The 27,615-nt window shown below is 50.8% G+C and overlaps 1 protein-coding gene and 1 non-coding gene across 8 annotated transcripts in view; one reads left to right on the top strand and one right to left on the bottom strand.

Moving 5' to 3' along the window:
• HIF3A (hypoxia inducible factor 3 subunit alpha) overlaps positions 1 to 20,478 on the bottom strand; it is a 47,083-nt gene extending 26,605 nt beyond the window's left edge. For 3 of the 7 annotated variants that reach the window (XR_004252131.2, XM_032176483.2, XM_058428759.1), the window contains exons 1-8: positions 20,422 to 20,478; positions 13,162 to 13,352; positions 11,869 to 12,014; positions 8,597 to 8,681; positions 8,124 to 8,236; positions 7,546 to 7,754; positions 4,658 to 4,764; positions 4,273 to 4,420 (exon numbers count right to left, since the gene is read on the bottom strand). Coding sequence is in view for 6 of the 7 variants with exons in the window: in XM_032176483.2 (XP_032032374.1) it covers positions 4,273 to 4,420; positions 4,658 to 4,764; positions 7,546 to 7,754; positions 8,124 to 8,236; positions 8,597 to 8,681; positions 11,869 to 12,014; positions 13,162 to 13,352; positions 20,422 to 20,447 (1,025 nt within the window). In the remaining variant the exon portion in view is untranslated. Of the gene's footprint in view, positions 1 to 4,272; positions 4,421 to 4,657; positions 4,765 to 7,545; positions 7,755 to 8,123; positions 8,237 to 8,596; positions 8,682 to 11,868; positions 12,015 to 13,161; positions 13,361 to 19,020; positions 19,160 to 20,421 lie in introns of those variants that run through there. The other 4 variants (XM_058428762.1, XM_058428761.1, XM_058428760.1 and 1 more) reach the window with 4 other exon arrangements.
• LOC116484327 (U6 spliceosomal RNA) lies at positions 10,651 to 10,758 on the top strand. Its single transcript, XR_004252509.1, has one exon. It is a non-coding gene; the product is annotated as a U6 spliceosomal RNA (small nuclear RNA).
• Positions 20,479 to 27,615: the final 7,137 nt, after the last annotated feature.

The following is a 27,615-nucleotide window of genomic DNA, read 5'->3' as shown; positions in this document are numbered from 1 at the left end:
TTTTTGTATTTTTAGTAAAGACAGGGTTTCACCATGTTGGTCAGCCTGGTCTTGAACTCCTGACCTCAAGTCATCTGCCCGCCTCAGCCTCCGAAAGTGCTGGGATTATAAGCATGAGCCACTGTGCACGACTGCAAAGCTATAATTCTAATTCTGCCTCATAATGTTGTCATGGATACCTCTGCATTTCTAAATGGTGAAAAGCTTCTACGACAAATGATGGAAAAAAAAAAGCTCCATCATGATTTTCCCACTACGCATCTATTAGAATGACTAAAAGTAACACCAAACCCAAACACCCAGACAATGCGAAATGCTGGCACGGATGTGGAGCAACTGGAACCCCCATACATTGCTGATGGGAATGCAAAATGATACAGCCACTTTGGAAAGGAGTTTGGCTGTTTCTTTTTTCTTTTTTTGGAAATGGAGTCTCCTTCTGTCGCCCAGGCTGGAGTGCAGTGGCGTGATCTCAGCTCACTGCAACCTCTGCCTCCCAGGTTTTAGTGATTCTCCTGCCTCAGCCTCCTGAGTAGCTGGCACTACAGGCATACACCACCACACCAAGCTAATTTTTGTATTTTTAGTAGAGATGGAGTTTCACCATGTTGACCAGGCTGGTCCTGAACTCCTGACCTCAGGTGATCCACCCACCTTGGACTCCCAAAGTGCTGGGATTACAGGCATGAGCCACTGCACCCTGTCCTGGCTGTTTCTTTCTTTTTTTTTTTTTTTTTAAATTTTTGAGACAGAATCTCACTCTGTCACCCAGGCTAGAGTGCAGTGGTGTGATCTCAGTTCACTGCAACCTCCGCCTCCTGGGTTCAAGTGATTCTCATGTCTCGGCCTCCCAAGCAGCTGGGGTTACAAGCATGTGCCACCACACCTGGCTAATTTTTGTATTTTCAGTGGAGACGGTGTTTCGTCATGTTGGCCAGGCTGGTCTCAAACTCCTGGCCTCAACTGACCTGCCCTCCTCAGCCTCCCAAAGTGCTCGAATTACAGGCGTGAGCCACTGTGCCCATCCATGGCAGTTTCTTAGATTAAATATACACTTACTATATAACCCATCCATTCCAATCCTAGCTGTTTACCCAAGAGAAATGAAAACATGTGATCTCATAAAATCTTGTATGAGAATGTTTACAGTAGCTGTTTTTTTGTAATCACCCAAACTTGGAAACAGCCCAACATCTTCCAACTGGTGAATGGATAAAAAAACTGTGCTCCATTCATACCATGGAATACTATTCACTATTTACAAAGGAACTACTGATATAAACCACAACATGGGCCGGGTGCGGTGGCTCACGCCTGTAATCCCAACACTTTGGGAGGCTGAGGCGGGTGGATCACCTGAGGTCAGGAGTTCAAGACCAGCCTGGCCAACCTGGTGAAACTCCTTTGCTATTAAAAATATAAAAATTAGCTGGGCGTGTTGGTGCACGCCTATAATCCCAGCCACTCGGGAAGCTGAGGGAGGAGAATCACTTGAACCTGGGAGGCGGAGGCTGTAGTGAGCCAAGATTGCACAAGTGCACTCCTGGGCAACAGAATGAGACTCTGTCTCAAAAAACAAAACAAAACAAAAAAACCAAGAAAGAAAAACCACAACATGGAAGAATTTTAAATATATCAAGCTAAGAAAGAGCCAGGCCCAAAAGGCTACATACTGTACGATTCCCTGTATGTGACCCTCTGGAAAAAGCAAAACTCTGGGGTCTGAGGACAGTGGTTGCCAGGGACATGGGAATGTGGGAGGGGTTTACTATGAGAGAATATTTTTGTGTAAAAAATCATGGTAATGGCAGGGTGTGGTGGCTCATGCGTATAATCCCAGCACTTTGGGAGGCAGAGGCGGGTGGCTCACCTGAGGTCAGGAGTTCAAGACCAGCCTGGCCAACGTGGTGAAACCCCGACTCTACTAAAAATATAAAAATTAGCTGGGCTTGGTGGCGGGTGCCTGTAATCCCAGCTACTCAGGAGGCTGAAGCAGGAGAATTGCTTGAACCCGGGAGGCGGAGGTTGAAGTGAGCCGAGATCGTGCCAGTGCACTCCAGCCTGAGTGACAAGGGCAAAACTCTGTCTCAGAAAATAAATAAATAAATAAATATAAAAATAAATAAATCGTGGTAATTGTGTAACCACACTAATTGGTCAATAGCTGGATTGTGATAGTGGTTACACAATTGCATGCGTGTGTCAAAATTCACATGTGTACCATAAAGAGAATTTACTGCATGAAAACCATATATATTTTTGTGGGTTTTTTTTCGGTTTGTTTTCAGGTTTTTTGTTTTTCTTTTTTTGAGATTAAGTCTTAACCACTTTGCCCAGGCTGGTCTTCACCTCGGAGGCTCTAGCCATCCTCCTTCCTTGGCTTCCCAAAGTGCTGGGATTACAGGCATGAGCCACTATGCCCAGCCATGGCAGTTTCTTAGATTAAATATACACTTATTATATAACCCATCCATTCCAAATCCTAGCAGTTTACCCAAGAGAAATGAAAGCATGTGATCTCATAAAATCTTGTATGAGAATGTTTACAGTAGCTGTTTTATTGTAATCACCCAAACTTGGAAACAGCCCAACGTCTTCTAACTGGTGAATAGATAAAAAAACTGTGCTCGGGCCGGGCGCGGTGGCTCACGCTTGTAATCCCAGCACTTTGGGAGGCCGAGGCGGGCGGATCCCGAGGTCAGGAGATCGAGACCACGGTGAAACCCCGTCTCTACTAAAAATACAAAAAATTAGCCGGGCGTGGTGGCGGGCGCCTGTAGTCCCAGCTACTCGGAGAGGCTGAGGCAGGAGAATGGCGTGAACCCGGGAGGCGGAGCTTGTAGTGAGCCGAAATCGCGCCACTGCACTCCAGCCTGGGTGACAGAGCGAGACTCCGTCTCAAAACAAACAAACAAACAACAAAAAAAAAACTGTGCTCTATTCATACCATGGAATACTATTCACTATTTACAAAGGAACTACTGATATAAACCACAACATGGTCCGGGTGCGGTGGCTCACGCCTGTAATCCCAACACTTTGGGAGGCTGAGGCGGGTGGATCACCTGAGGTCAGGAGTTCGAGACCAGACTGGCCAACCTAGTGAAACTCCTTCTCTATTAAAAATATAAAAATTAGCTGGGCGTGTTGTTGTATGTAATCCCGGGTACTCGGGAGGCTGAAGCAGGAGAATCGCTTGAACCTGGGAGGCAGAGGTTGAAGTGAGCCGAGATCGTGCCAGTGCAATCCAGCCTGAGTGACAAGGGCAAAACTCTGTCTCAAAAAAAAAAAAAAAAAATCGTGGTAATTGTGTAACCACTATTCTAATCACACTAATTGGTCAATAGCTGGATTGTGATAGTGGTTACACAACTGCATGCATGTGTCAAAAATTCACAGAACTGTGTACCATAAAGAGAATTTACCGTATGCAAACCATATATCTTTTTGTGTGTGTGGGTTTTTTTTGGTTTGTTTTCAGGTTTTTTTTTCTTTGAGAATGGGTCCTAACCACTTTGCCCAGGCTGGTCTTGAACCCCGAGGCTCTAGCAATCCTCCTCCCTTGGCCTCCCAAAGTTCTGGAATTACAGGCGTGAGCCACATCAAATTTTAAAAAGCAAAAAAGACCCCATGATTCTGTTACACTTCTTATTTTAACTTGAATATAGAGTCCTTTCGTTTGTTTGTTTGTTTGAGACGGAGTCTCGCTCTGTTGCCGAGGCCAGAGTGCACTGACGCAATCTCGGCTCACTGCAACCTCCACCACCTGGGTTCTAATGATTCACGTGCCTCAGCCTCCCGAGTAGTTGGGATTACAGGCATGCGTCACCACACTCGGCTAATTTTTGGTATTATTGGTAGAGACAGCATTTTGTCATGTTGCCCAGGCTGGTTTCGAACTCCTGAGCTCAGGCAATCCGCCCACCTCAGCCTCCCAAAGTGCTAGGATTACAGGCATGAGCCACCAGGCCAGGCCAAATAAAGAGCCCTTTCTAATTTGAATTAACAGTCCACTTAAGCAGAGGTTCACGCAAAAAAAAAAAAAAATTAATTAACAGTCTACACACCCATACACATACCTGTGTCCATGCAGACACACACACCGGCATTTACATGGCAACACACATTCCTCATATGTGTACACGTGCACATTCCCTCACATACACTTATGCATGATACACATGCATGCTCACATGCACACACACACAGACACCTGTCCACACGTGCAGATCAGGCCCACACACAGCCACCCCGACCCCTCCTCCTGCTTACCTGATTAAAAAATGGACACAGACGATACTCTCCGACTGGGGGCCCCGTCCCCCTGACACCACTGTGGCCTGGGTCTGGGTCCACAGGTAGCCACCGCTCCGGGCCAGGAAGCGATACTGCCCTGTTACTGCCTGGCCCTTGCTCAGCACTGAGGAGGGGGATCGGGAGGGGTCAGGGCCACCAAGGTAGCAAATGGGGAGAGAAAGATCTGGGGACTGGGTATGAGGGGGCAAAGAAGGAGACGGTTCCTTGGGGCTTGGGGAGCAGGGAGCTGGTGTTGAGGTGGGGAGGCAGTGCATCCTGGGGTGTGGGGAGCTGGGGGGTCCTGGTGTCAGCTGGGGGCCATGCGGCAGCTGGCTTCACACCTGGGGAATGGGATACATACAGGTGTGGATGCTCTTGCTGACCGCATCGGAGTCCAGCGCGTGGATGTACTCGTAGGCGGAACAGCCGATCAGGTCATCGGGACTATAGCCAGCCACTTCTGCGATCCTGGGGGTGGGGTGGAGTGTGGTCTGGTCAGGATGCTACTGGATGAGAGGGAGGGTAGGTAGAGGGAAGTGGCAGCAGAGGACACAGGAACAAAGCCAGCAAGATGTCGAGGAAGATTGTAACCGACAGAAAAGGAGGAAGAAACAGAACAAGAGGAGTGTGGTGGGTTGAATAATGGTCCCCAAAGATGTCCACATCCTAACTCCCGGAATCTGTAGATATGGTATCTTACATGGCAAAAGGGACTTTGCAGATATGATGACATTAGAAGTTTTTTGTTTGTTTTGTTTTTGTTTTTTGAGGCAGGCTCTCGCGCTGTCACGCAGACTAGAGTGCAGTGGTGCAATCATGGCTCACCACAGACTTGACCTCCCAGTCTCAAGCAATCCTCCTGACTCAGCCTCCTGAGTAGTTGGGACTACAGGTGTGTGCCCTGCCTGGCTACCTTTTGCATTTTTTTGTAGAGATGGGGGTCTCACTATGTTGCCCAGACTGGTCTTGAACTCCCAGGCTCAATCTTCCTGCCTTAGCCTCCCAAAGTGCTGAGATTACAGGTGTTAGCCACCTCGCCCGGCCTGCCTAAGGTTAGTCTTGAGATGGGGAGATGGATGCAGGTGGCCCGAGCTCTAAGACCTGGAAAAGGTATGGAAACAGATTCTTTCCTGGAGCCTCCAGAAGGAAAACAGCCTTAATTTGGCCTGTAAAACTCATTTCTAATTTCTTTTTCTTTCTTTAAGATGAGGTCTCACTATGCTGTCCAGGCTGATCCAGAACTCCTGGCCTCAAGCCATCCTCCTGCCTTGGCCTCCCAAAGTGCTAGGATTATAGGCATGAGCCACAGTGCCTGGCCTCATTTCAAATTTCTGACCTCCAGAACGGTAAGACAGTGAGTTTGTGTTGTTTGGAGCCACTGAGTTCGGGGTAATATATTACAGCAGCAATAGGGAACTAATACAAGGGAAGAGAAGGGGTGGAGAGGGGAAGAAGAGCTAAGAAAAGACAGAAAAAGAGACAACATGCATGACATAGGAGAGAGGAAGAGAGGGGAAGAAAAAAAACAGAAAAAGAAAGAGAAGAATGAAAATAAACAAAAAGTAATGAGGATGATAGGCCGGGTGCGGTGGCTCATGCCTGTAATCCCAGCACTTTGGGAGGCTGAGGTGGGCGGATCACCTGAGGTCAGGAGTTCGAGACCAGCCTGACCAACATGGTAAAACCCCATCTCTACTAAAAATACAAAAAGTAGCCAGGCGTGGTGGCAGGCGCCTGTGATCCCAGCTACTTGGGAGGCTGAGGCAGGAGAATCACTTGAACTCGGGAGGCGAACGTCGCAGTGGGCCAAGATGCTGCCACTGCACTCCAGCCTGGGCAACAGAGCAAGACTCCACCTCAACCACAACAACAACAAAGTAACGATGACAATAATGATTTAAAAATTAGATACTTGTGCTTTGCACCGGGAAACTCACTGAGCTGCTCAGAATGACCGTACAAGGCAGGTTCTGTTATGATTCCACAGGATAGGTGAGGAAATTGTGGCACAGAGAGGTGAAGTTATTTGGCTAAGGATACACAGCCAAGACTGACACTCAAGCAGGCTGAATCCAGAGTCACTGTTCCTAAGCATGACACCAGGGCGAGGGAATAGACCGAAGAAGGAAGAGAAGGACAGAAGGAAGAGAGGGGGAGAGAAAAAGAGATGAAAGGAAGGATAGAGGGTGAACAAATAATAAGTTTATTTTATTTATTATTATTAGTATTAGAGACAGTGTCTCATTCTGTTGCCCAGGCTGGAGTGCAATGGTGCAATCACGGCTAACTGCAGCCTCAACTTCCTGCGCTCAATTATTCCTCTCAGCCTCCTGCGTAGCTGGGACTAAAGGCATATGCCACCTGACTGATATTTTTTTTTTTTTTTTTTTTTTTCCGAGACGGAGTCTTGTTCTGTCGCCTAGGCTGGAGTGCAATGGTGCAGTCTCGGCTCACTGCAACCTCCGCCTCCCGGGCTCAAGCAATTCTCCAGTCTCAGCCTCTCCAGTAGCTGGGATTATAGGCATGCACCACCACGCCCAGCTAATTTTTGTATTTTTAGTAGAGATGGGGTTTCACCATGTTGGCAAGGCTGGTCTTGAACTCCTGACCTCAGGTGATCCACCCACCTTGGCCTCCCAAAGTGCTGAGATTACAGGTGTGAGCCACTGCACCTGGCCCCGCTTGGCTAATTTTTTGTAGAGACGGGGTCTCCCTATGTTGTCCAAGCTGGTCTTGAACTCCTGGTCTCAAGCAATCCTCCTGCATCAGCCTCCCTAAGTGCTGGTACTGCAGGTGTGAGCCACTATGCCTGGCCTAATGACAATTTATTGAATGCTTCCTGTGTGCTGGGCACCATACTAACTGCTTGACACAAATCGACTCATTTAAGAAAAGGGACAAAGAGAGATAGACACTAAGAGAAAGACTCAGAGACAGAAAGAGAATGAAAGATAAAAGGAGATCAGGTGCGGTGGCTCACACCTGTAATCCCAACACTTTGGGAGGCCGAAGTGGGAGGATGGCTTGAGCCCAGGAGTTTGAGAGCAGTCTGGGCAAATGGCAAGACAGCGTTTTTACAAAAAAAGAAAAGATATAAAAGACATGTAGAAAATTCAGAGACAGGAAGGCACACAAAGAGAGAGAGACGGATGAAGTGAGAGAGAGGAGAGAGAGAAATGCGGGGGTGTGAAGGTGGGGAGGGAAACAGCACTTGAACTTGGGCAGAGGGAAGAGGGGGCCCCCGCCCACCTGTCGTCACAGTAGGTGAACTTCATGTCCAGGCTGTGGCGGCTGAGGAAGGCCCCTCGGCCCAGCGGGGGCTCCAGGCTGCCTGGGTGGGGGATGGCTTCGCAGATGAGCACCAGGCACTGCAGCGGGGGCTCTGAGTCAGGGCTCCCAGCTGGAGAAGTCTGTGCAGGGGGCTTGTAGGCCCTCATATGTCCAGAGCAGTGCAGCACCTGGGGGCCGAGATGAGGGGACAAGGCAGTGGTGCCTCTGGGCCACCCATGGGGTTGGAAGATGCATCCTAAGGGCCCATCAGGGAGCTGAGATTCCAACCCCGTGAAGACTCCAGGTTCAAAGGGACTGAGGATCCCCAGCCCCAGGCCCATAGGAACCCATCCTAAGAGAGCTTACAGGAACCCCAGGTCCCAACTCCACAGGCACCCATGCTCCTCGATGCCCTGAGGACCCGCTAGACCTGACCTGAGTGAGCCCCGCAGGGTCCCCAGCCCAGGAGATGCCTGGACTCCAGCACTCTTCGAGATCTTTCGGGGCTCACACCCAGCCCCAGCATCCCCGCCCTCCTCTGGCCCGGCCCCGCGCACCTTCCAGGTGGCTGCCTTGAGGTTGAGGGTGCGCCCGCGGCTGGTGAGCGTACTCTTCATGCGCAAGGAGAAGCACCGCTCCGTGGGGGCCTCCACCTTCCTCCTGGACAGGGCTGGGGATGCCCGGGGGCAGGGGGGAGGTCACAGGCAGCTACACACAGGCCCAGTGCCCTCCAGCACCCTGGCTGCTCAGGCCTCCCCAGCTCCATCCCAACAATTGGGACCTGGAACCAGAGAGGGTCCCCCAGGGGTAGTATGTGTCCCCTTGGACCCCCCAGGGCAGGGCTGTATGTGTCCCCTCAGACTCCCCCAGGGCAGGGTCTTTGTCCCCACAGACCCCAGGGAAGGGTCATCTCTCCTCGTCCTGCTTGTCTTAGTCTGGTGTTCCACAGGAGGTGGGGATATGCTGAGGGAGGCGTGGAGCCTCAGCTTCCTCCTCTGCATGGTGGGGCAGAGGCCTTCAGGGAACTCACTCTGCTGGGGGGTCAGGGCGTCCTGAAGCTCCTCTTGGTCACAGGGGTGGATAAAATCAAAGATGCTGTGTCCGATGAGCTCCAGCTGCCAGGGATGAGAGGGGTGGAGGTCTACCAGGGCTTCTGACCCTTCTCCTCCATCCCATCCTCATTCCCTTGCTCCAGTTGGTGAGACTGGATGATTTCACCAGTCTCCCCATTCATTTATCTATCCATTTGTCCATCCATCCATCCATCCATCCATCCATCCATCCATCCATCCATCCACCCACTGAGCAAGCATTTATTCAGCATATACCAAGTGCCAGGCCCTCATCCATCTATCTATCTATCTATCTATCTATCTATCTATCTATCTATCTATCTATCTATCTATCTATCTATCTTTTTTTTTTTTTTTTGAGACGGAGTCTTGCTGTGTCTCCCAGGCTGGAGTGCAGGCGCAATCTCGGCTCACTGCAAGCTCCGCCTCCCGGGTTCAAGCCATTGTCCTGCCTCAGCCTCCCGAGTAGCTGGAACTACAGGAGCTTGCCACCACGCCCGGCTAATTTTTTGTATTTTTTTTTAGTAGAGACGGGGTTTCACCATGTTAGCCAGGATGGTCTTGATCTCCTGACCTCGTGATCCACCCGCCTCGGCCTCCCAAAGTGCTGGGATTACAGGTGTGAGCCACTGCACCCGGCTATCTATTTTTTGAGACAGGTCTTGCTCTGTTGCCCAGACTGGAATGCAGCGGTGCAGTGGTGAGATCATGACTTCCTGCAGCCTCAACCTCCTGGGCTCAAGCGATCCGATCCTCCCACCTTGGCCTCCTCAGTAGCTGGGACCACAGTCACACGCCGCCACACCTGGCTATTTTTTTTTTTTTTTTGAGATGGAGTCTCACTCTGTTGCCCAGGCTGGAGTGCAATGGTGCGATCTCGGCTCAGTGCAACCTCCGCCTCCCTGGTTCAAGCGATTCTTCCACCTCAGCCTCCCGAGTAGCTGGGACTACAGGCATGTGCCACCATACCCGGCTAATTTTTGTATTTTTAGTAGAGACGGGGTTTCGCCATGTTGGTCAGGTTGGTCTCGAACTCCTGACCTCAAGTGATCTGCCTACCTTGGCCTTCTAAAGTGCTGGGATTATAGGCGTGAGCCACCGCATCCAGCTTTTGGCTAATTAAAAAAATTTTTTTTTGTAGAGATGGGGGTCTCACCATGTTGCCCAGGCTGGTCTCAAACTCCTGAGCTCAAGTGATCCTCCCACCTTGGCCTCCCAAAGTACTGGAATTATAGGTGGGAGCTACCGCCCCTGGCTCTTCTAAATGGTATGGACACGGTGACTGCACACACAAATCCCTGTCTTGAAGAGCTTACTGGCCAGTGGGGTGAGACAGATAGTGAATGAAAGAACAAATAACAATATAACAAGTAACATGAAGAAAACAAAAGCAGTACAAGGTGACGCAATGATGGGAGGCTGCTTTAGACAGAGTGGTCTAGACAGTTTCTTTGAAGAGGTGACATTTAAAAATACCACTGAACAAAGCAAGTGAGCTGGCCTTATGGCCCCCTGGAGTAAGAGTATTCTAGAAAGAGGGAACAGTAAGCGCAAGGCCCTGAGGTGAGACTCCATTCAAATCACACTTTTCTGGCAGGCCGAAAACCCAACTCTTCATTTCAATTTAGGAAATGAGCCTGGTGCTGGGAGGAGGGGACACAGGTGAAGGTGGACCCTATTGGCTCACCATGTGAATGGTGCTGGTACTGGTGCTGGTGCTGATGCCGGTGAATAGGGAAAGAGGGAGATCTCACTCCTCTGACATGTCTTGTAGCTGGAGTCGAATCCTGGCTGTGCCACTTCCTAGCTTTGGGACCTCGGGACATTCATCTCTCTGGGTCCAAAAAGCTCACTCACACTAACAGAGAAATTGGTACCAGGAGTGGGGTAACGAGGCAGAGAAAAGGAACAGATACCAACTAAAGAGCCCATTTATGTGAGATAGAAAAAAGAATGGGAACTTTCTTGTAGGCCTTGCTGTAAGGATGAATTAAAGTTAGTTCTACTTTCTATGCTTGCTTAGGCAGCATGTATGCTAAAAATTGGAATAATACAGAGAAGATTAGCACAGCCTTTGTGCAAGGATGATATGCAAATGCATGAAGCCTTCCACGTTAATTAAAAAAGTAAGTTCTACTTTCTAAATGTCTCTTGTTCCTATCTTTCCATCCCCATGGTCCCTACCCCTATTCCTCTTTTCCCACCTGAGACTGGCATCTACCCATTGCTGATCTTTCAACCTCTGATCTGACTCCCTCCAAATCTACCTCCATGCTGTACCTAGAGGATCTTTCAAAAATGTAAATCTGATTCTACTTTTCTGGCACAACCTCTCCACTGCTTAAAATCCTTCTATAGCTCCCCAGGGCCCTGGAGATAAAGATAATTTGGCCTTAAATTTGGCCACAGGCTAACCTGATGACCTCTCTAGCCTTTTGTCTCTCAGTTTCTCCTATTGCACTCTGCACCTAGGAGGATAAACTTTTTATTGTATTTTATTTTTGTTTGTTTGTTTGTTTGTTTGCACCTGGGTCTTGCTCTGTCACCCAGGCTGGAGTGTACTGGTGTGATCTTGGCTTATTGCAACTTCCACCTCCCAGGCTCATGTGATCTTCCCACTTCAGCCTCCCAAGTAGCTGGGACCACAGGCGTGTGCCACAACATCTAGCGAATTTTTTGTATTTTTGGTGGAGACAGGGTTTTGCCATGTTGCCCAGGTGAAACACTGAACTCCTGAACTCAAGCTATCCTCCCATCTTGGCCGCTCAAAGTGCTGGGATTACAGGTGTGAGCCAATGCACGTGGCCAACTTCTTTATTTCCCCAAATTATTCTGTTTTTTTTTTTTTGTTTTTTTTTTCTCACCTCTTGGCCTTTGCCTCCTCTCTTCCCTCTGCCATGTACATTCCTGATCTTCACTGATCCCATCCATTCTCCATACCCCTTTGACCGGCCAAGTTCTTCAGATTTCAGCTCAGATGTCTTCTCCTCCAGGAAGCCCTCCGTTCCCACCCAGGCTGGGTCAGGTACACCCCACCCCTGTGCTCTCACAGCCACCTAGACTGTCCCATCCCAGCCCTGACCATTCTGGGTCTTCCTGTCTAGTGACATACCTATATCCCCTTTGTATCGTGAGTCCCATAAAGGTAGGGCTATGGCTGTCCTGGTCACCACTGTATCCCCAGCATCACCAGTACAGGGCCAGGCACAGAGCAAGGAGCTCCTCTCACCTGACTGAGGCCCAGGTGTTTGCTGACATTCTCCGACAGGTAAGCCATGTCTCCCTCGGCGGTGAGCACCATGACGAAGCCCTCCAGGGCCTTCAGGTAGCAGGCATCCAGTGGTTCTCCCCCTGCTCCCACCTGGTTCCACTCCCCTGGTGCCCGGGGCAGGGGGATGGGGGCATCTCTAGTCAGTTATGGACTGAATTATGGACTGACCCTGGGCTAGCCTCCCTCTGCCTTTCCTCAGAGAAACTTACATGCACCCCCAAGGAAGTGGGGGTACATCCTAGTGGCCTGGATTCCCAAGGAAGAAAGCAGGACCAAGAAGCACTGGAATTAGAAGCAGGGCCTCCCAGGGTGGCAGAATTCTAAGAAAGTAGGAGTCTCCCAAGGGAACAGAATTCTAAGGATGTGAGTGGGCCTCCTAGGAGGACAGAATTCTAAGTGGATGGAACTCCCTAGGGTCAAAATATGAAGGGGCCAGGGCCTAAGGGGAATTGTAATATAGAGCTGAGGGGGAAGCCTCGAAGGGGTTCGAAACTCATGGAGGGCAGGACCTTCCAGAGGGACAGAACTCTAGAGAAGCAGGGACTCCCAGGAAACAGACTTCTAAGGGGGTAAAGCCTCCAAGAAAAGTAAAATTCTATGGGGCAGGGAAGTCAAATGGGCAGAGCCTCCCAGAGAATAACGCTACTTCCCCCGCTTTCAGGGTCCTGGGATTCCACGGGGTTTATGTGTGAGTGTATGTGTGTGTGTGCACGCGCGCGTGCACGTGCATGACAAAGCCCACTGCAGGATTCAATTCTAACTGGGTGGAAATTCAAGGAGATGCCTACTAAGAGAACAAGTGATGTAGAACTAGAGGGGTGGGGAAGGGACAAGGGACTCTCAGGTACAGTAACGAAAAGTTGGGCGGCGCAGCCTCCCAGTGGATATATTACGAGAGACCAGGGCCTATCCATCTGGGAGATTCTCCTAGAGGACCAAATCTTAAGAGTTGAAGGGTTAGGGGATTCTCTGAGTCCTAAGGAGGCGGGGCTTCCAAAGGGCGCGTTCCAGGGGCGGGGCCTCACAAGCGATAGACTTCGAAGGGGGCGGGACTCCCAGCAGGCCAGGAACTCAAAGGGGGCGGGGCCTCCCCTGGGAAGTAGATTCCAGGGGTGGGGCTCCACCGAAAAGATGTCACCAGGGGGCGGGGCTTTGTCAGAATAAGGCTTCCCGGAGGAGGGGCCTCCCTGGCATGTAGCTTTCCATGGGCGGGGCCTGGCCAAGACGGGAATTCCCGCGGGCGGGGCTCACCTGCGGCGCAGAGGCGGTGCATGCGCAGGTAGCTGATGGTGAGGCGCATGATAGAGGCCTTGTCCAGGTGGGCGCTGACGCCGCGGGCGAAGGGCAGCGTATGAGCCAGCTGGTACAGCACCTCGGTCTCCTGGCTGCGCCGGCTGCGGGCCGCATCCCGGGACTTTTCCTTGCGCAGCTCGGTGGTCGACCTGAGGGCATGGGCAGCATTCACTGGTGGCGGCTCGGGAAGGATAAGAGGAGGACAGGACGAGCATGTGGGGAGCTTCCACGTGGGGCCGGGGCTCGTGGCGTGCTGGGCCGCGGCTGCGCAGGCCTCGATGTGTGGCCTTGCCGAGTTCGCGGCGCTCCCTGGGCCTGGAAGGGCTACACTGTGGAGCCCTTCCTAGCCCTGATTTTACCTGTGGTCTTGCCAGTCCATGCTGCCTCCGGTGCCTCGCTCCTCTCTGTGGCGCGCCTAGGGCTGCTCTGTCCCCTCCCTGACTTATCTGCAGTTTATTTCCCGGGCTAGGGACGCCTGGGGGCCCCTACTGGGAGGGGGCTGGCCGAGCTGGCCCGGGGCCAGAGGAGGGAGGGCCCACGAAGGAGAGGCCTACAGCCTCCCAGGCCCCCTGCCCTGCAGTTTCCCAGAATCTCCTCCTCTGCCCTTTTCCCTCAACTGAGCCGTCCTGTGAATCTTGGAACATAGATCTCAAAGTCTAACGACGAACCACCAACAGGGGCCCTTAAGAGGGGTAGGGACCCGCCAGGGTGACACAGCAAAGCAACCTGTTCTGTTTACCACTCACCCTGCCCTGTAATCCACTTCAAATACCTACATTTTGCATGTGGGGTTGGAAGAATAAGTGTTGTTTTATCAGAAATATCTGCCACTTATCCAGCTTTTACTATTTTGTCACTCCCAGTGCCAAGTACGAAACTTAATGTTAACCCGCCTAATGCTCAGGCAACCCAGAAGGAAGTTGATAACGTCCCATTGAACAGATGAGGACACCGAGGCTCAGAGAGGTGCAGCGTCTGCCCACAAATAGGGAAGCCTGCCTTTAAACAACGGTCTACCTAAATTCTCAAATTTTCTCTCTCTCTATGGGCCTGAGTTTATGTCCAGGATTTTAGCCCTTCTCCCTGTTTCTGCCACTGTCTTCAAATTCAAACTCCAGGTCTGTCTGAAACCAAAGTTTCTCTTTTCTGTCTTTTCTTTTGAGACACGCTGTCGCTCTGTTGCCCAGGCTGGAGTGCAATGGCATGAACATGGCTCACTGCGGCCTCAATATCCTAGGCTCAAGCCATCCTCCAGCCTCAGCCTCTTATGTAGCTGGGACCACAGGTGCGTATCAGCACACCCAGCTAATTTTTGTATTTTTTGTAGAGACAGTGTGTCATTTTGTTGCCCAGGCTGGTCTTGAACTCCTGAACTCAAGTGATCCTCCCACCTTGGCCTCCCCAAATTCTGGGATTACAGGTGTGAGCCACCACGCCCGGCCTCTTTACTTTCATACAAAATTACAGCCGGAAGTGGCTATAATTTGGGAAGGTGAGACAGAGGATCACTTGAACCCAGGTTCGAGGTTACCGTGAGCCATGATTGTGCCCCTGCACTCCAGCCTGGGTGACAGAGGAAGGCTCTGTCTCTAAAAAAAGACAAAAAACAGGCCGGGCACGGTGGCTCACGCCTGTAATCCCAGCACTTTGGGAGGCTCAGGCGGGCGGATCAGGAGGTCAGGAGATAGAGACCATCCTGGCTAACACGGTGAAACCCCGTCACTACTAAAAATACAAAAAATTAGCCGGGTGTGGTGGTGGGCCCCTTGTAGTCCCAGCTACTCAAATGGCTGAGGCAGGAGAATCGCTTGAACCTGGGAGGCGGAGATTGCAGTGAGCTGAGATCGCACCACGGCACTCCAGCCTGGGTGACAGAGCGAGATTCCGTCTCAAAACAAACAAACAAAAAAAGACAAAAAACAAATTAACAAAAATAGACAAAATAAATTATTATATGACGTATTACATCTAGTATATTGTATATATAGTCTAGTGTAGTATATTGTATATATAGTCTCATCTACATTTATAATATTGATAAATATTACCATTAGTAATAGGCAGCTGTCATTTGCTAAGCATTTATGTGCTTGCCCTGTACTATGTATTCCATATGTATTCATCCAATCCTCAGGGGACCCCTAGGAGGGAGGCATTTTATTTTTTATTTATTTATTATTATTATTATTATTTTTTGAGACGGAGTTTCACTCTTGTTGCCCAGGCTGGAGTGCAATGGCATGATCTCGGCTCACCGCAACCTCCGCCTCCTGGGTTCAAGCGGTTCTCCTGCCTCAGCCTCTTGAGTGGCTGGGATTACAGGCATGCGCCACCACATCCAGCTAATTTTGCATTTTTAGTAGAGACGGGGTTTCTCCATGTTGGTCAGGCTGGTCTCGAACTCCCGACCTTAGGTGATCTGCCCACCTCGGCCTCCCAAAGTGCTGGGATTATGGGTGTGAGCCCGTAATTAAAAATTTTTAAAAATTTATTTTTTTAATTTTTATTTTATTTTTTTTTTTTGAGAAGGAGTTTCGCTCGTCCAGGCTGGAGTATAATGGCACGATCACGGCTCACTGCAACCTCCACCTCCCAGGTTCAATTCTCCTGCCTCAGCCTCCCAAGTAGATGGGATTACAGGCATCTGCCACCACACCCGGCTAATTTTTGTATTTTTAGTAGAGACGGGGTTTCGCCATGTTGGCCAGGCTGCTCTCGAACTCTTGACCTCAAGTGATCTGTTCACCTCAGCCTCCCAAAGTGCTGGGATTACAGGTGTGAGCCGCCGTGCCCAGCGGAGGGGGGCATTTTAAACTTCCACTTTACAATGGGGAAACTGAGCTTCTGAAAGGTGAAGTCCTTGCCCAAGAAGCCCCAAAGCCAATAACTGGCAGAGCTGGGATTTGAATCTGGGGGGTGAGTTTCCAGTCTTCAGGCTTTTTCTTATCCCCTCCTTGGGACCCATCCGAGGGAAGCAGAACCTCTAGGAGGGGACACTGTCCCTTCTTAAATTCAAGAGCAGAGGGTGCTTCTGGGGTGGCATCAACCCTAGCCTCAGGCAAGAGACCTGCGGCCCCATCCCCCAGGGCAAGGGGATATTTTCCTGTCTGGAGGCAGAAGGAAAATAAAATCCTCAGTACAGTAGAGTGGGAGGCACAGAAGGGGGCAGTTTGGATGAAGGGTTGGAGCAGGGGAGATACGGCCCCTGTCCCCGTCCCCTCCCTCCTGGCTGGTGGGGGCAGGGGCCTCAGTCCTGCCTGCCTCAGAGGACATTCCGTCCTGTTCTGTTCCAGCCCTGTTTGTCTTCCTGCCCAGAGGGTGGGGGCGAGAGGGCCTCACAGAGCTGGGGGCCCGACAGAGGGAACAGGGAGTGGGAACTGGCAGGGAGGTGGGGCCAGCGCCCCACCTCCCAGGCAGCTGGGCTCTGTAATCCTCTGTGGCTGGGCTGCTTCTTCCATAGAAGGAGCCAGCTGGTGGCTGCGGAGGGACCCTCCTTCCAGCTCCCAGCCTGCCCTCTGGATGTTCTACTGGGAAGTGTGGGTCTTTCCCATTATGCAGACTGGGGGCTAGTTCCTCTGGCTCAGGGTTCCAATCCTGACTCTACTACTTATAAACTCCACTACTTATAAGCTAATACTTACAAGCTCTACTACTTACAAGCTGTGTGACTACTTATAAGCTGTGTGAACGTAATCTTGCTCTGTTGCCCAGGCTGGAGTGCAGTGGCTCGATCTCGGCTCACTATTACCTCCGCCTCCCAGGTTCAAGCGATTCTCCTGCCTCAGCTTGCTGAGTAGCTGGGATTACAGGCACCTGCCACCACGCCTGGGTAATTTTTGTATTTTTAGTAGAGACAGGGTTTCACTATGTTGGCCAGGCTGGTCTCGAACTCCTGACCTCAGGTGATCCACCTGCCTCGGACTCCCAAAATGTTGGGATTACAGGCATGAGCCACCACGCCCGGCCAAGGTTAGACTTACTGTTCTCCCTCTGTGCGTATCAGAGATGGAAAGCATGGGCTTAGGAGCTTCTTGGGCTTTAGAGTAACCTGTAGATTACTCTACATGCCTCATAGTGTGGTGTGTGCATGCAATTACATATGCGGTTTTTACACAAGCATCTTAAAAGGAGGACTAAATAACAGTGATACTGTAATAATCATAGCATTGGTGTGTTGAACACTCATGGAGCTAGAGAACCCATTAAGTCCTTACTACTACCCTATTGAGCAAGAGAAGCGATCTCTCCTTTTAAAGAGGCAGAAACTGAGATTCGGAGCAATGGCATCCCCAGCCCAAGTAACCCAGCGCCCTCCATTGACACTGAACTATGTTCAACCACTTCTCAGTGAATCCAACCATGTTCCTGCAGTGACTTTCCCCATTTTCCGGATGAGGAAGCAGGCCCAAAGAGGTGATGAAACTTGCCAGAAGCCACACAGCTTTTAGTAGCAGAGCCAAGATTCAAGCCAGGTCTCTCTACTCTGACTTGAACTCAGTTTGTGGCACACCTATTGGGTGTCCCGCCCCCCACCGTCTGCTTCCTCACTACTGGCTCCTCATCTTGATCTGGGGTGGTGGAAAGGGAGTGTGATACCCAGTTTTCTTTGCTTTTTTTTTTTTTTTGAGACAAGGTCTGGCTCTGTTGTCCAAGCTGGAGTGCAGTGGCCTGATCTTGGCTCACTACAACCTCTGCCTCTCAGGCTCAAGCCATCCTCCCATCTCAGCCTCCTGAGTAGCTGGGACTACAGACACTCACCACCATGCCTGGCTAATTTGCATATTTCTAATATAGATGAGATTTTGCCATGTTGCCCAGGCCGGTCTTGAACTCAAGCGATCCGCCCACCTCAGCCTCCCAAAGTGCTGGAATAACAGGCCTGAGCCACTGCGCCCGGCCTGCCCGTATTTCCAGGATCTGAAACTGAGGCTCAGAGCAGCAGTCACTGACACAATTCCACACCACCAGGAAGTGGGTGAGATGGGATTTGAACCCTGTCTTTGGGGCTTGTGCTCTTGGCAGGTGTGCCCACCACCCAAGAGGCCCCTGCCCTGCCCCTCTTTTGCCTAGCAGCCTCGGTTCCCTTCCCCCGTCACACCCCTGCTGCCTCCAGATCGCCCCAGCTGGCCCCATGCCCAGCCCTGGTCCAGCCCCCTGGCACTCTGCCCAGCTTGGGACGTGCAGCTGGAACCCTGCCACCCTCCATGTTCCAGCCAAGAACAGGGGGTGGGGCCAGGGCCTGGCGGGCTCAGGGTGAGGCCTGAGAATGGGGGTTGGGGCCCAGTGCCCCCCTCCAACCAGGAAGGAGAGAAGTTCACCTCTTCCCTGCCCTGAAGAACTTGCCACCCATGAGGAAGGCATAATAAAAGCAGGGAGTCCCTGACCACATTCAGGGCTACTTCTGGGCTTTTCTATTCTGACACCCAGCTGGGTATTGTGGGGGGTCTTATGAAAAGCACAGAGGATTTGGTGGGTGGGGGCTTAGGTTGTAGCTGGGCAAGGATGCCTCTTGGCATTGCAGAGAGGCGTCCTGAGAGACCAGAGGCAGGGTTTGGGTTTGCAAAGGGACTTAGCATGGGGGTCTGGGGGAGTCTCTCTGCTCCCGACTCTGCCTGTTCCCAAGGACATGGTAATCCGGTAGGGTGCCGGTCCCCAAAATCCTATCTTCTCCAGGAACATTGTACCTCACTGGGCACTCTGGGCTGCAAGCCGTACCCACCAGGGACTTCCCAAGAGCATCCTTGGCCACAGTGGGATGGCAGCCAGCCCCAGCTGGAGGAAGGGAAGGGGGAAAGGGGGTGTGGGGGGCCCACTCACCATCGCCCAGGCCCCCTTTGGCTGAAGGGCCATCCAGGGGGTGCAGGAGGGGACGCGGCGCAGCCAGGACCCAGGTGCGAGTTACGAGTGGGTGCGCGCGGCGATGAGATGACTCCACAGGAAAGGGCCGGCCTTGGGTGGGGGGGGGGCACCCCAGCTCAGCCAAGAGGGGCCCCCACCCAGCCAGGAGGGGGCGCTGAGAGGGGCGGGATGACAGCTGGCCCAAAAGGGGTGGGATAGAGTTCCCGGGTAGGCCCAGAGCCAGGGCCTGGAATAGAGTGGGGGACGGGGGAGAGGATGGGGGGGGGGTTAGAAAGATGGGGTGTGCACGGATCCAATCAGGCCTGAGAAGCCAGGGAGGAGGGAAGGGGGTGAGGCTTACTGGGTGCCTCACATTGGACAGGGAAAGCTGAGGACATTTTCCAGGGTCCCATGAGAACATGGCCAGATGAGACCCCCTGGCAGCGGCCCCAGGGCACAGGTTCCCCTGTGTTCCAGCAGAGCTGCACCTGCTGGGCAGGTGAACTCAGAAACCCACCCTCTGCCCGGGATGACCCCAGCTGAGTACTGCGGCAGGGGGCGCTCCCATCATAGCCTGCAGGCTCACAGCACCCCGCCATGGAGTCTCCCCAAAATAAAGCTTAGATGAGGCTCCCCTGTCTCTCAGGATGGGGGTGCAGGGGTGAGATGAGGGGCTGGACTTTGGGAAGTGGGTCCAGCTTGTTTCCCTGTTATTTAAGGGGGTGACTCTGGCTTTTGAAAGGATACAAAAAGTCTCTTGGGAAGGGTCCCAGATGGCTTCTGAAAGGGGCTCCCCTCTGCCCATTTCTAGGGAAACCCAACGTTTAGGAGACTGTGTCAGGAAGGGTACTATCAGAGATCTCTCCTCTCTTGAACTCAGGAGCTGAATGCCATTCCAAGGGACTCCCTATATGTAAGAAGGCTCCATTTAGGGGTATCCCATATCACCTAGGATCCCAGGGACCTGGTGGCAAAGAACACCCTCAATTTGGGGGGTTCAGAGGCCAGAGGGATCAATATGTGGAGGGCGAATATCTCCCGCAGAAGCCTGGGGACTGCTCAAATGCAATCACCCCTAATTTATCAGGAATCCCAAGTTCCACCCCCAACCAGGAAGGTAAGCGAGACTTGGGTAGCGAGAAATCGGGAACCCCGAAGCCGCTCTTGGCCAGAGGGGCGGGACAGCCAGAGACGTAGGGAATCCCCCACCCCTGCAGTCTCTAAGGGTGGAGAGTGCGGCGGGGATATGCCTCCAACTGTGCGCCCGGGGGCGTTCCTGGCTCACACCCGCGAACCCCTCCCCCCCCCACAATCCAGCTCAGGGGTCTCCAGGAGGAGAGCCCCCCAATTCTCAGAACTCCTGCCCCCGAACTTCAGTACCTTGCGCGCTGCAGCCCCAGCGCCATGGCTCGCCAGTCGCCGCTCCGGAGCCCTCGGAGGCCCCTAGCCCCCTCCCCTGGCCTTGCGAGCCCCCTCCCCAGCTCCTCCCCATGCCGCGCGGTTGGCTGTGCCGCGCCAGGCCCGCGGCTCTGATTGGGCGAAGGTATGTCACTCCTGAAAAGGAGGCGGAACCAGAGGAAAAGACTTGGAAAGGCAAGGAGGGGGGATACCGTGTAATACACACTCCCCAACCACGCCCCTCGCCGCGGACTTCCTCGGCAGTGTAGCCCGCACCGTCGGCTGGCTGCGCCTTGTCTAGCCCAGCCTCTGAAGTGCCAACACCAGTACTCTTCTGAACCCACTCAGTTCACTCTGCTCTCTGGACCCCCGTCCCCAGCCTCTAACCCCCACCTCTTCTCACCTTTCCATTTCCTAACCCCGGTTGGGCCCCTCTGACCTCCAATCCCACCCCTTCCAACCCCCTAGCCCTGCCTCTTCTATCCCTTCTAAGGTATTCACAGAGTGCCCCACTTCCCCTCCCCACCCCCCAACTCCACCCCAGTTCCACGATCCCTGGCCTTCTGGCACCTACCCTTCTCTCTCACTCCCCAGCCCCTCCCTGCCACCCCAGTTCCATACCCCACCTCGCCCCCATTCCTCCAGTCTGCACCCTCTGCACCCCAGCTTACCTTCCCTACCCCCTCTACTCCACCCTAACCTCTTGGCCTCTCTGACTCCCTTTTCAGGTTCCCATTGATGAATAATTAAGCTTATGTCAAGTAAATATGTTTTAACTCAATCACATCTACTTTAAAAAAGAGCCGAGAAATATATTTTTTTAAACTAGTGAACTATGAAGGGAGAAGTACAAAGTTACCAAGCAAGGGTGAAAGCATTACAGTTGGATAAGGAACAGAGTGTGTGTGTGTGTGTGTGTGTGTGTGTGTGTGTGTGTGTGTGTGTGTGTGTGTGTGTGTGTGTGTGTGTGTGTGTGTGTGTGTGTGTTGGATCACTATTCTGGATTTGGTCAGCAGGGAAGAAGTGGCCTTGTTGAACCTTGAACTTGCCAGGCAAGTTGCTCACCTTAGGACCTTTGCACTTGCTGTTCCCACAGCTTAGAACACTCTTCCTCCAGGAATCCACACGGCTCCCCGGCTCACCCCAGTTCCCCACTCTGTTTTCTTTTGGGAAACCACTTCTCTCTCCTCTTCATCTATTTAATTTGAATAGGGCTTGGCCACTGCTCTGCCTTCACCAGCTCCAGGGATGGACATAGGATCCAGACCTGGCTAACCAGTTGAGTCTGCTTCCCTGGCCACAGTGATTGGTTCAGGGAAGGCACGTTACCTAATTTAGCCCAATGAGAATCAACCCTGAGACATTTGCTGCAACCATTAGGAAAGAGGATTTTCTATTTCTGCCGGAATTGCCGAGCAGATGGAGCAGATGGGGCTCACACTGCCACAAAGACAGGAGAGGCTTTATGGGATGAGGTTCAGTGCAAAAGAGATTGTGCAGAAATGAACGATTGTGAAAGGCAGTTTTGACACCAGCTCTTGAGTGCCTGGATCCAGCCATACCTGAAGTCCAATTTAATTCTTGGATTTTCGAATGAAATCCACAATGGTTTTTTTTTTTTTTTTTTGCTGTTGCTTTTGTCAAATATTGCTTCATTCACTGTTGCCTTATTTGCTTTGTGCTTAGATTCGTTTGAATGCATTTTAGATGCTTGCATCCAAAAGAATCTTGATAGGGAAATTAGCTCTCAACCCTCAGTGTGGAGGCACGTGGGATGTTAGAAAAGGAGCAGTCTGAATTATAAAGGGGGGCCTGCCATGGTAGCTCATGCCTGTAATCCCAGCACTTTGGGAGGCTGAGGCAGGCAGATCACCTGAGGTCAGGAGTTCAAGACCAGCCTGGCCAACATGGTGAAACCCCATCTCTACTAAAAATACAAAAATTAGCCGGGCATGGTGGCACACCCTTGTAATCCCAGCTACTCGGGAGGCTGAGGCAGGAGAATCGCTTGAACCCAGGAGGCAGAGGTTGCAGTGAGCCAAGATCATGCCATTGCACTCCAGCCTGAGTGACAGAGTGAGACTCTGTCTCTAAATAAATAAATAGTAGAAGGGGCTGCAGAGGAAGCATTGTTCTTAGAGCTTGTTAGGGCTTAGGTAAAGACATGGGGTAGAAGAAATGTTCAAGGGAGAAACTGAGGAAGAGGCGTGGTTATTAACGACGCAACGAGAATTTCAGTGGGTGTGTTGGAAGAGTTTGGAGGGGGTAGTAGTTGGATGATAGATTCAGTGGAAGAGAAGAACTCACTGATTTTGGTATGAGGGAGTCGTAGCAGAGAGCCAATCGGAGGGATTTACAGTGCCCAAGAAAAGCTGGCACTATTTCAACAAACATTAAAATAGAACTAACGCTTTACATAGAGATGCAACAGGTGTCTCTCTATGATGTAGGTTAGCGTTAAACTTCGCTCAGAGGTTCCCAGCAGCTAAGGCAATAAGGGAAATGTGTCCATTAAAATGGTTTCCAGTTTTTGCAAAAGGATGTGTTCTTCTTTGTCTGAAGGGACAAGTTTTGTACCTGGAACTGAAGTTAAGTGGGAATTTAAGACCTTTTAATATTAAAGCGTAGAGTGGTCTGAGCCGCCAGGAACTGTGGGAGCTTGGTTGAAGTGCCTCACCCACCCCGTCGGGGTTGTCAGAAAGGTTTATTGTGGAAGGGGCATTTGGATGCAGACTTGAGAAGGAATAACAGTGAAGCAAGCAGAGAGAGGGTTGGGGACAGCCGAGTACAGTGGCTCTCACCTGTAATCTCAATGACTCAGGAGGCTGAAGGGGGAGGATCGTTAGAGGCCAGGAGTTTGAGACCAGCCTGGGCAACATAGCAAGATCCAATCTCTTAATTGTTATTTTATTTATGTATGTATTTATTTATTTTTTGAGACTGGGTGTTGCTCTTGTCGCCAAGGCTGGAGTGCGGTGGTGTGATTCGGCTCACTGCAACCTCTGCCTCCCAGGGTCAAGCAATTCTCCTGCCTCAGCCTCCTGAGTAGCTGGGATTACAGGCGCCCGCCACCACACCCGGCTAATTTTTGTATTTTTAGTAGAGATGGGATTTCACCATGTTGGCCAGACTGGTCTCAAAATCCAGACCTCAGGTGATCTGCCCATCTCAGCCTCCCAAAGAACTGGGATTAGAGGCATGAGCCACTGTGCCTGGCCTCTATCTCTTAATTTTCTTTTTTTAAACTTTGCCAGGCATGGTGATGTGCGCCTATAGTCCCAGTTACTTGGGAGGCTGAGACGGGAGGATTGCTTGAGCCCAGGAGCTGGAGGCTGCAGTGAGCTATGATTGTGCCACCGCACTCCAGTCTGGGCAACAGAGTGAGACCTCATCTATAAAATAAATAAATACATGAATGAGAGGGCTGGGGGAAAAGTATTTTAGGCAAAGAGAAGAGAACACAACAGTTTGGAGGCAAAAGAGAGCTTGGTACATTGAGGAAACTGACAGGTAGACTGTGGTTGCAGCCTGGAGTATAAAGAGAGGAGATGGGAAGTGATGGTGGAGGGGTGCATCGGGAGGAGATCAAACCAAGTCTGAAAGCCATTAAAGAATGTCGGGCATTACCCAGGGAGCACTGGGGAGCCATGGCCGAGTTTTGAGCAGGACAGAACACAACATGTGCCTGATAAGGATTCCTCTGGGAGATGGGTGTGGTAGTTCACACTTGTAATCTCAGGTTTGGGAGGCCAAGGCAGGAGGATTGCTTGAGGCCAAGAGTTTCAGACAAGCCTGAGCAACATAGTGAGAGCCCATCTCTTTAAAAAATTTAAAAATTATCTGGGCATGGTGGCATGCACCTGTAGTCTCAGCTACTCAGGAGGCTCAGGAAGGAGGATTGATTGAATCCAGGAAGTTGAGGCTGCAGTGAGCTATGATCCTGCCATTTACTCCAGCCTGGGTGACAGAGACCCTGTATTAAAAAAAACAAAATGAAAGAAAACAAAAAAAATTCCTCTGGAAGGTGGATGAGAGGGAGTGAGATTAGAGATCAGAGAACAAGAAGGAGGCTGGGCTGGGGTGGAGACCTGGGTGTAAAGAAGAGATGCCTGGGCCAGGGAAGGGGCCATGGAGATAAAGGAAAGGGGATGGATTGAAGAGATATTAAGGTTCATCATTAGTAGAATGGATAAGCAGATTGTGGTATGCCCATGCAGTGAATAATATCAGCAAGAAAAAAATAATGAAGTATTGATACACATATATCATGGATGACTCTCAAAAACCTTATGATGAGCGAAAGAAGCTAGACACAGTAAAGAATGTATTATGCGATTTCATTTAAATGAAGTTCCAGAACAAGTAAGGCTCACGTATAGTGGAAAAAATGTCAGGGGAGTACTTCTTTATCTTGACAGAAGTGTGTGTTACACGGGTATATGAATTTGTCAAAACTCAGTGAATGGCACACTTCAGATCTGCACATCTTGTATGTAAACTTTACCTCAAAATAGAAAATAAAGAATGGTAAACAAATACTGATAGACACTCTGAAGGACTTAGGGGGCAGTGTGCTGGTGTCTGCAACTTTCATTGAACTGCATCAAAACTAAGCTGGAGGGAGGGAGGGAGGGATGGATGGATGGTGTAATGGATGGATGGATGGAGGGATAAATGGATGGAGGGATGGATAAATGGATGGATGGATGGTTGGGTGGATGGATGGTGTAACGGATGGGTGGATGGATGGTGTAACGGATGGATGGATGGATGGGTGGTGTAATGAATGGAAGGAGAGATGAATGGATGGAGTAATGGATGGATGGATGGAGTAATGGGTGGATGGAAGGATGGAGGGATGGATGGAGGGAGGGATAAATGTATAGAAATATAATTAAGCAAATACAGTAAAATATTAAGAGTGGAGTCTAGGTGTTTGGGGTAAGGGTGTTCATTGTAAAATCCTTCAACTTTTCTGCGTGCCTGAAATTGCTCATAATAAAATGTTGGAAGAAACAAGAAATATTTAGGAGGCAAGAGGCACATGGTTTGGAGAGTGATTGATTAGTTGGTTGACTATTTGGTTGTGGAGATAAGATTTTTTTTTTTAAATATCTTCTGCCTTTGGCAAATGGAAGCCTTCATGTTTTTAAGGTGAGTTGGGCTCTTTTCCTGTTACCCTCCTCTTTCCTTTCCCTTGGATCTATTCTTCCAACAATATATGCACCCACTAATCCTTTCATTCCTTCCATTTATACCAACAAATATTCAAAGAGTGATGAACATATGCCTGGCACTGTTCTAGGCACTGGTGGTACAGCAGTGACCAAGACGGATAGAGATCCCTCACCTGCCCTCATGGAACTTACACTCTAGTTGGGCAGACAGATTATACACAAGAAACATAAGTGAAATATGCAGTCCGTTAGATGATGCTAAGTGTTCTGCAGAAATGGAACCCAGGGAATAAGGATGGGAAGTGATTTATTTTGTGGGGAGGGAGGGGGAGTTGTAATTTTAAATAGTGTGGTCATGGAAGGGCTTATTGAGAAGGTGACATTTGAGCAAGGACCTGATCATGAGGTGGAAGCTATATAGAGTTCTGGGGGAAGAGCCTTCTGAGCTGGGAGAACAGCAAATGCAATGGCCCTGAGGTGGGACTTGCTTGGTAAGTTTAAGAATCAGCAAGGAGGCCAGTGTGGCCGGAGCAGAGTGGAGTGGATGGGGAGAGTGGGATAAGAGGTCAGAGAGTCAATGTTGACAGGAAACCGTGGTATTGGCAGATCATGTAGGAAGGATCTTTTAGATTAAGTATAGACTTCGGCTTTTACTCTGAAGGAGATGGGAACATGGGAGGCTTTTAAGCAGGAAAGCAACATCTGAGCTAGGTTATTTTGGTTTGTTTGTTTGTTTTTTTCTGACAGAGTCTCACTCTGTTGCCCAGGCTGGAGTGCTGCGGTTCAATCTTGGCTCACTGCAACTTCCACCTCCCTGGTTCAAGCAATTCTCCTGTCTCAGCCTCTTGAGTAGCTGGGACGACAGGTGTGCGCCATCACACCCAGCTAATTTTTTTGAATTTGTTTGTAGAGACGGGGTTTTGCCATGTTGGCCAGGCTGGTCTCGAACTCCTGACCTCAAGTGATCCAACTGTCTTGGCCTCCCAAAGTGCTGGGATTACAGGCATGAGCCACTGTGCCCGGCCTGAGTTAGGTTTTAATGAAGGGAAAAGTCTTCAACTAGGAAACAGCTGGAAGTTCCCTAGTTTACAAACCACCCCAATGAAAAGATTTGCTTTGCTCACAGATCTGCAATCTGGGCAGGGCTCAGCAGGGATGGCTCATCTTTGCTGCACTTGGGCACCCCTTGGGGTGGCTTAAAAGGCTGTGGACTGGAATGATCTGAAGCTTTCTCACTCACCTGTCTGGCAGTTGATGCTGTCTATCAGCTGGAACCTCACCTGGGCCCTGTGGCTGGAACTTCTACTTGTGACCTTTCCATGTGGCTGCTTGGGCTTCCTCATATCATGGCAGCTAGGTCCCAGAGGCCAGTGGTGGGGAGGGGATAGAGAGAGGGAGGCCAAGAGAGAGAAGGGAAGGGAAAGGACAAGCAGAAGCTGTGTCTGCTTTTATGACTTAGCCTTGGAAGTCACGTAGGCATGCAGTGTCACTTCTGCCCCCACCCCCCTCACCCTTTTTTTCCCATCTGTCAAGGCAATCACAAAGTTCTGCCCAGCTTCAAGAAGAGGAAAATACTCTGCCTCTCGATGGCAGGGGCAAGCTACCACAAGGGAGAGCATGTGAGACTCAAAATATTACTGTGACCATTTCCAGGAAATGTCATCTGCTGCACTCTTCATAGCACTGTATCTAGCTATGAAGCACTGTATCTAGCTAGGTCCCATAGTCCCTGGGACCTAGCTGCCATGATGTGAGGAAGCCCAAGGAGCCACATGGAAACGTGATAAGTAGATGTTCCAGCCACAGGTGCCAGGTGAGCTCCACCTATGAGTGGCAGCCTGGAGGTGGGGTCATAGGCCTTGGGATACTGGGGAATAAATGCTTGTCTTATCGACAGGGAAAGAGGGTTCAGCAACAAAAACTCAGAACTGTGCATGAACCCAATTCTGATAAGCCAGTGTTGCTGGCCATGGTCTCCTGCACATCTTGATGGATATTC

Source organism: Hylobates moloch, unplaced genomic scaffold (genome assembly GCF_009828535.3).
Source record: "Hylobates moloch isolate HMO894 unplaced genomic scaffold, HMol_V3 SCAFFOLD_15, whole genome shotgun sequence".
Lineage (NCBI taxonomy): Eukaryota > Metazoa > Chordata > Mammalia > Primates > Hylobatidae > Hylobates > Hylobates moloch.
The sequence above is the reverse complement of the archived record's forward strand: the minus strand, read 5'-3'. Positions and strand labels throughout refer to the sequence as shown.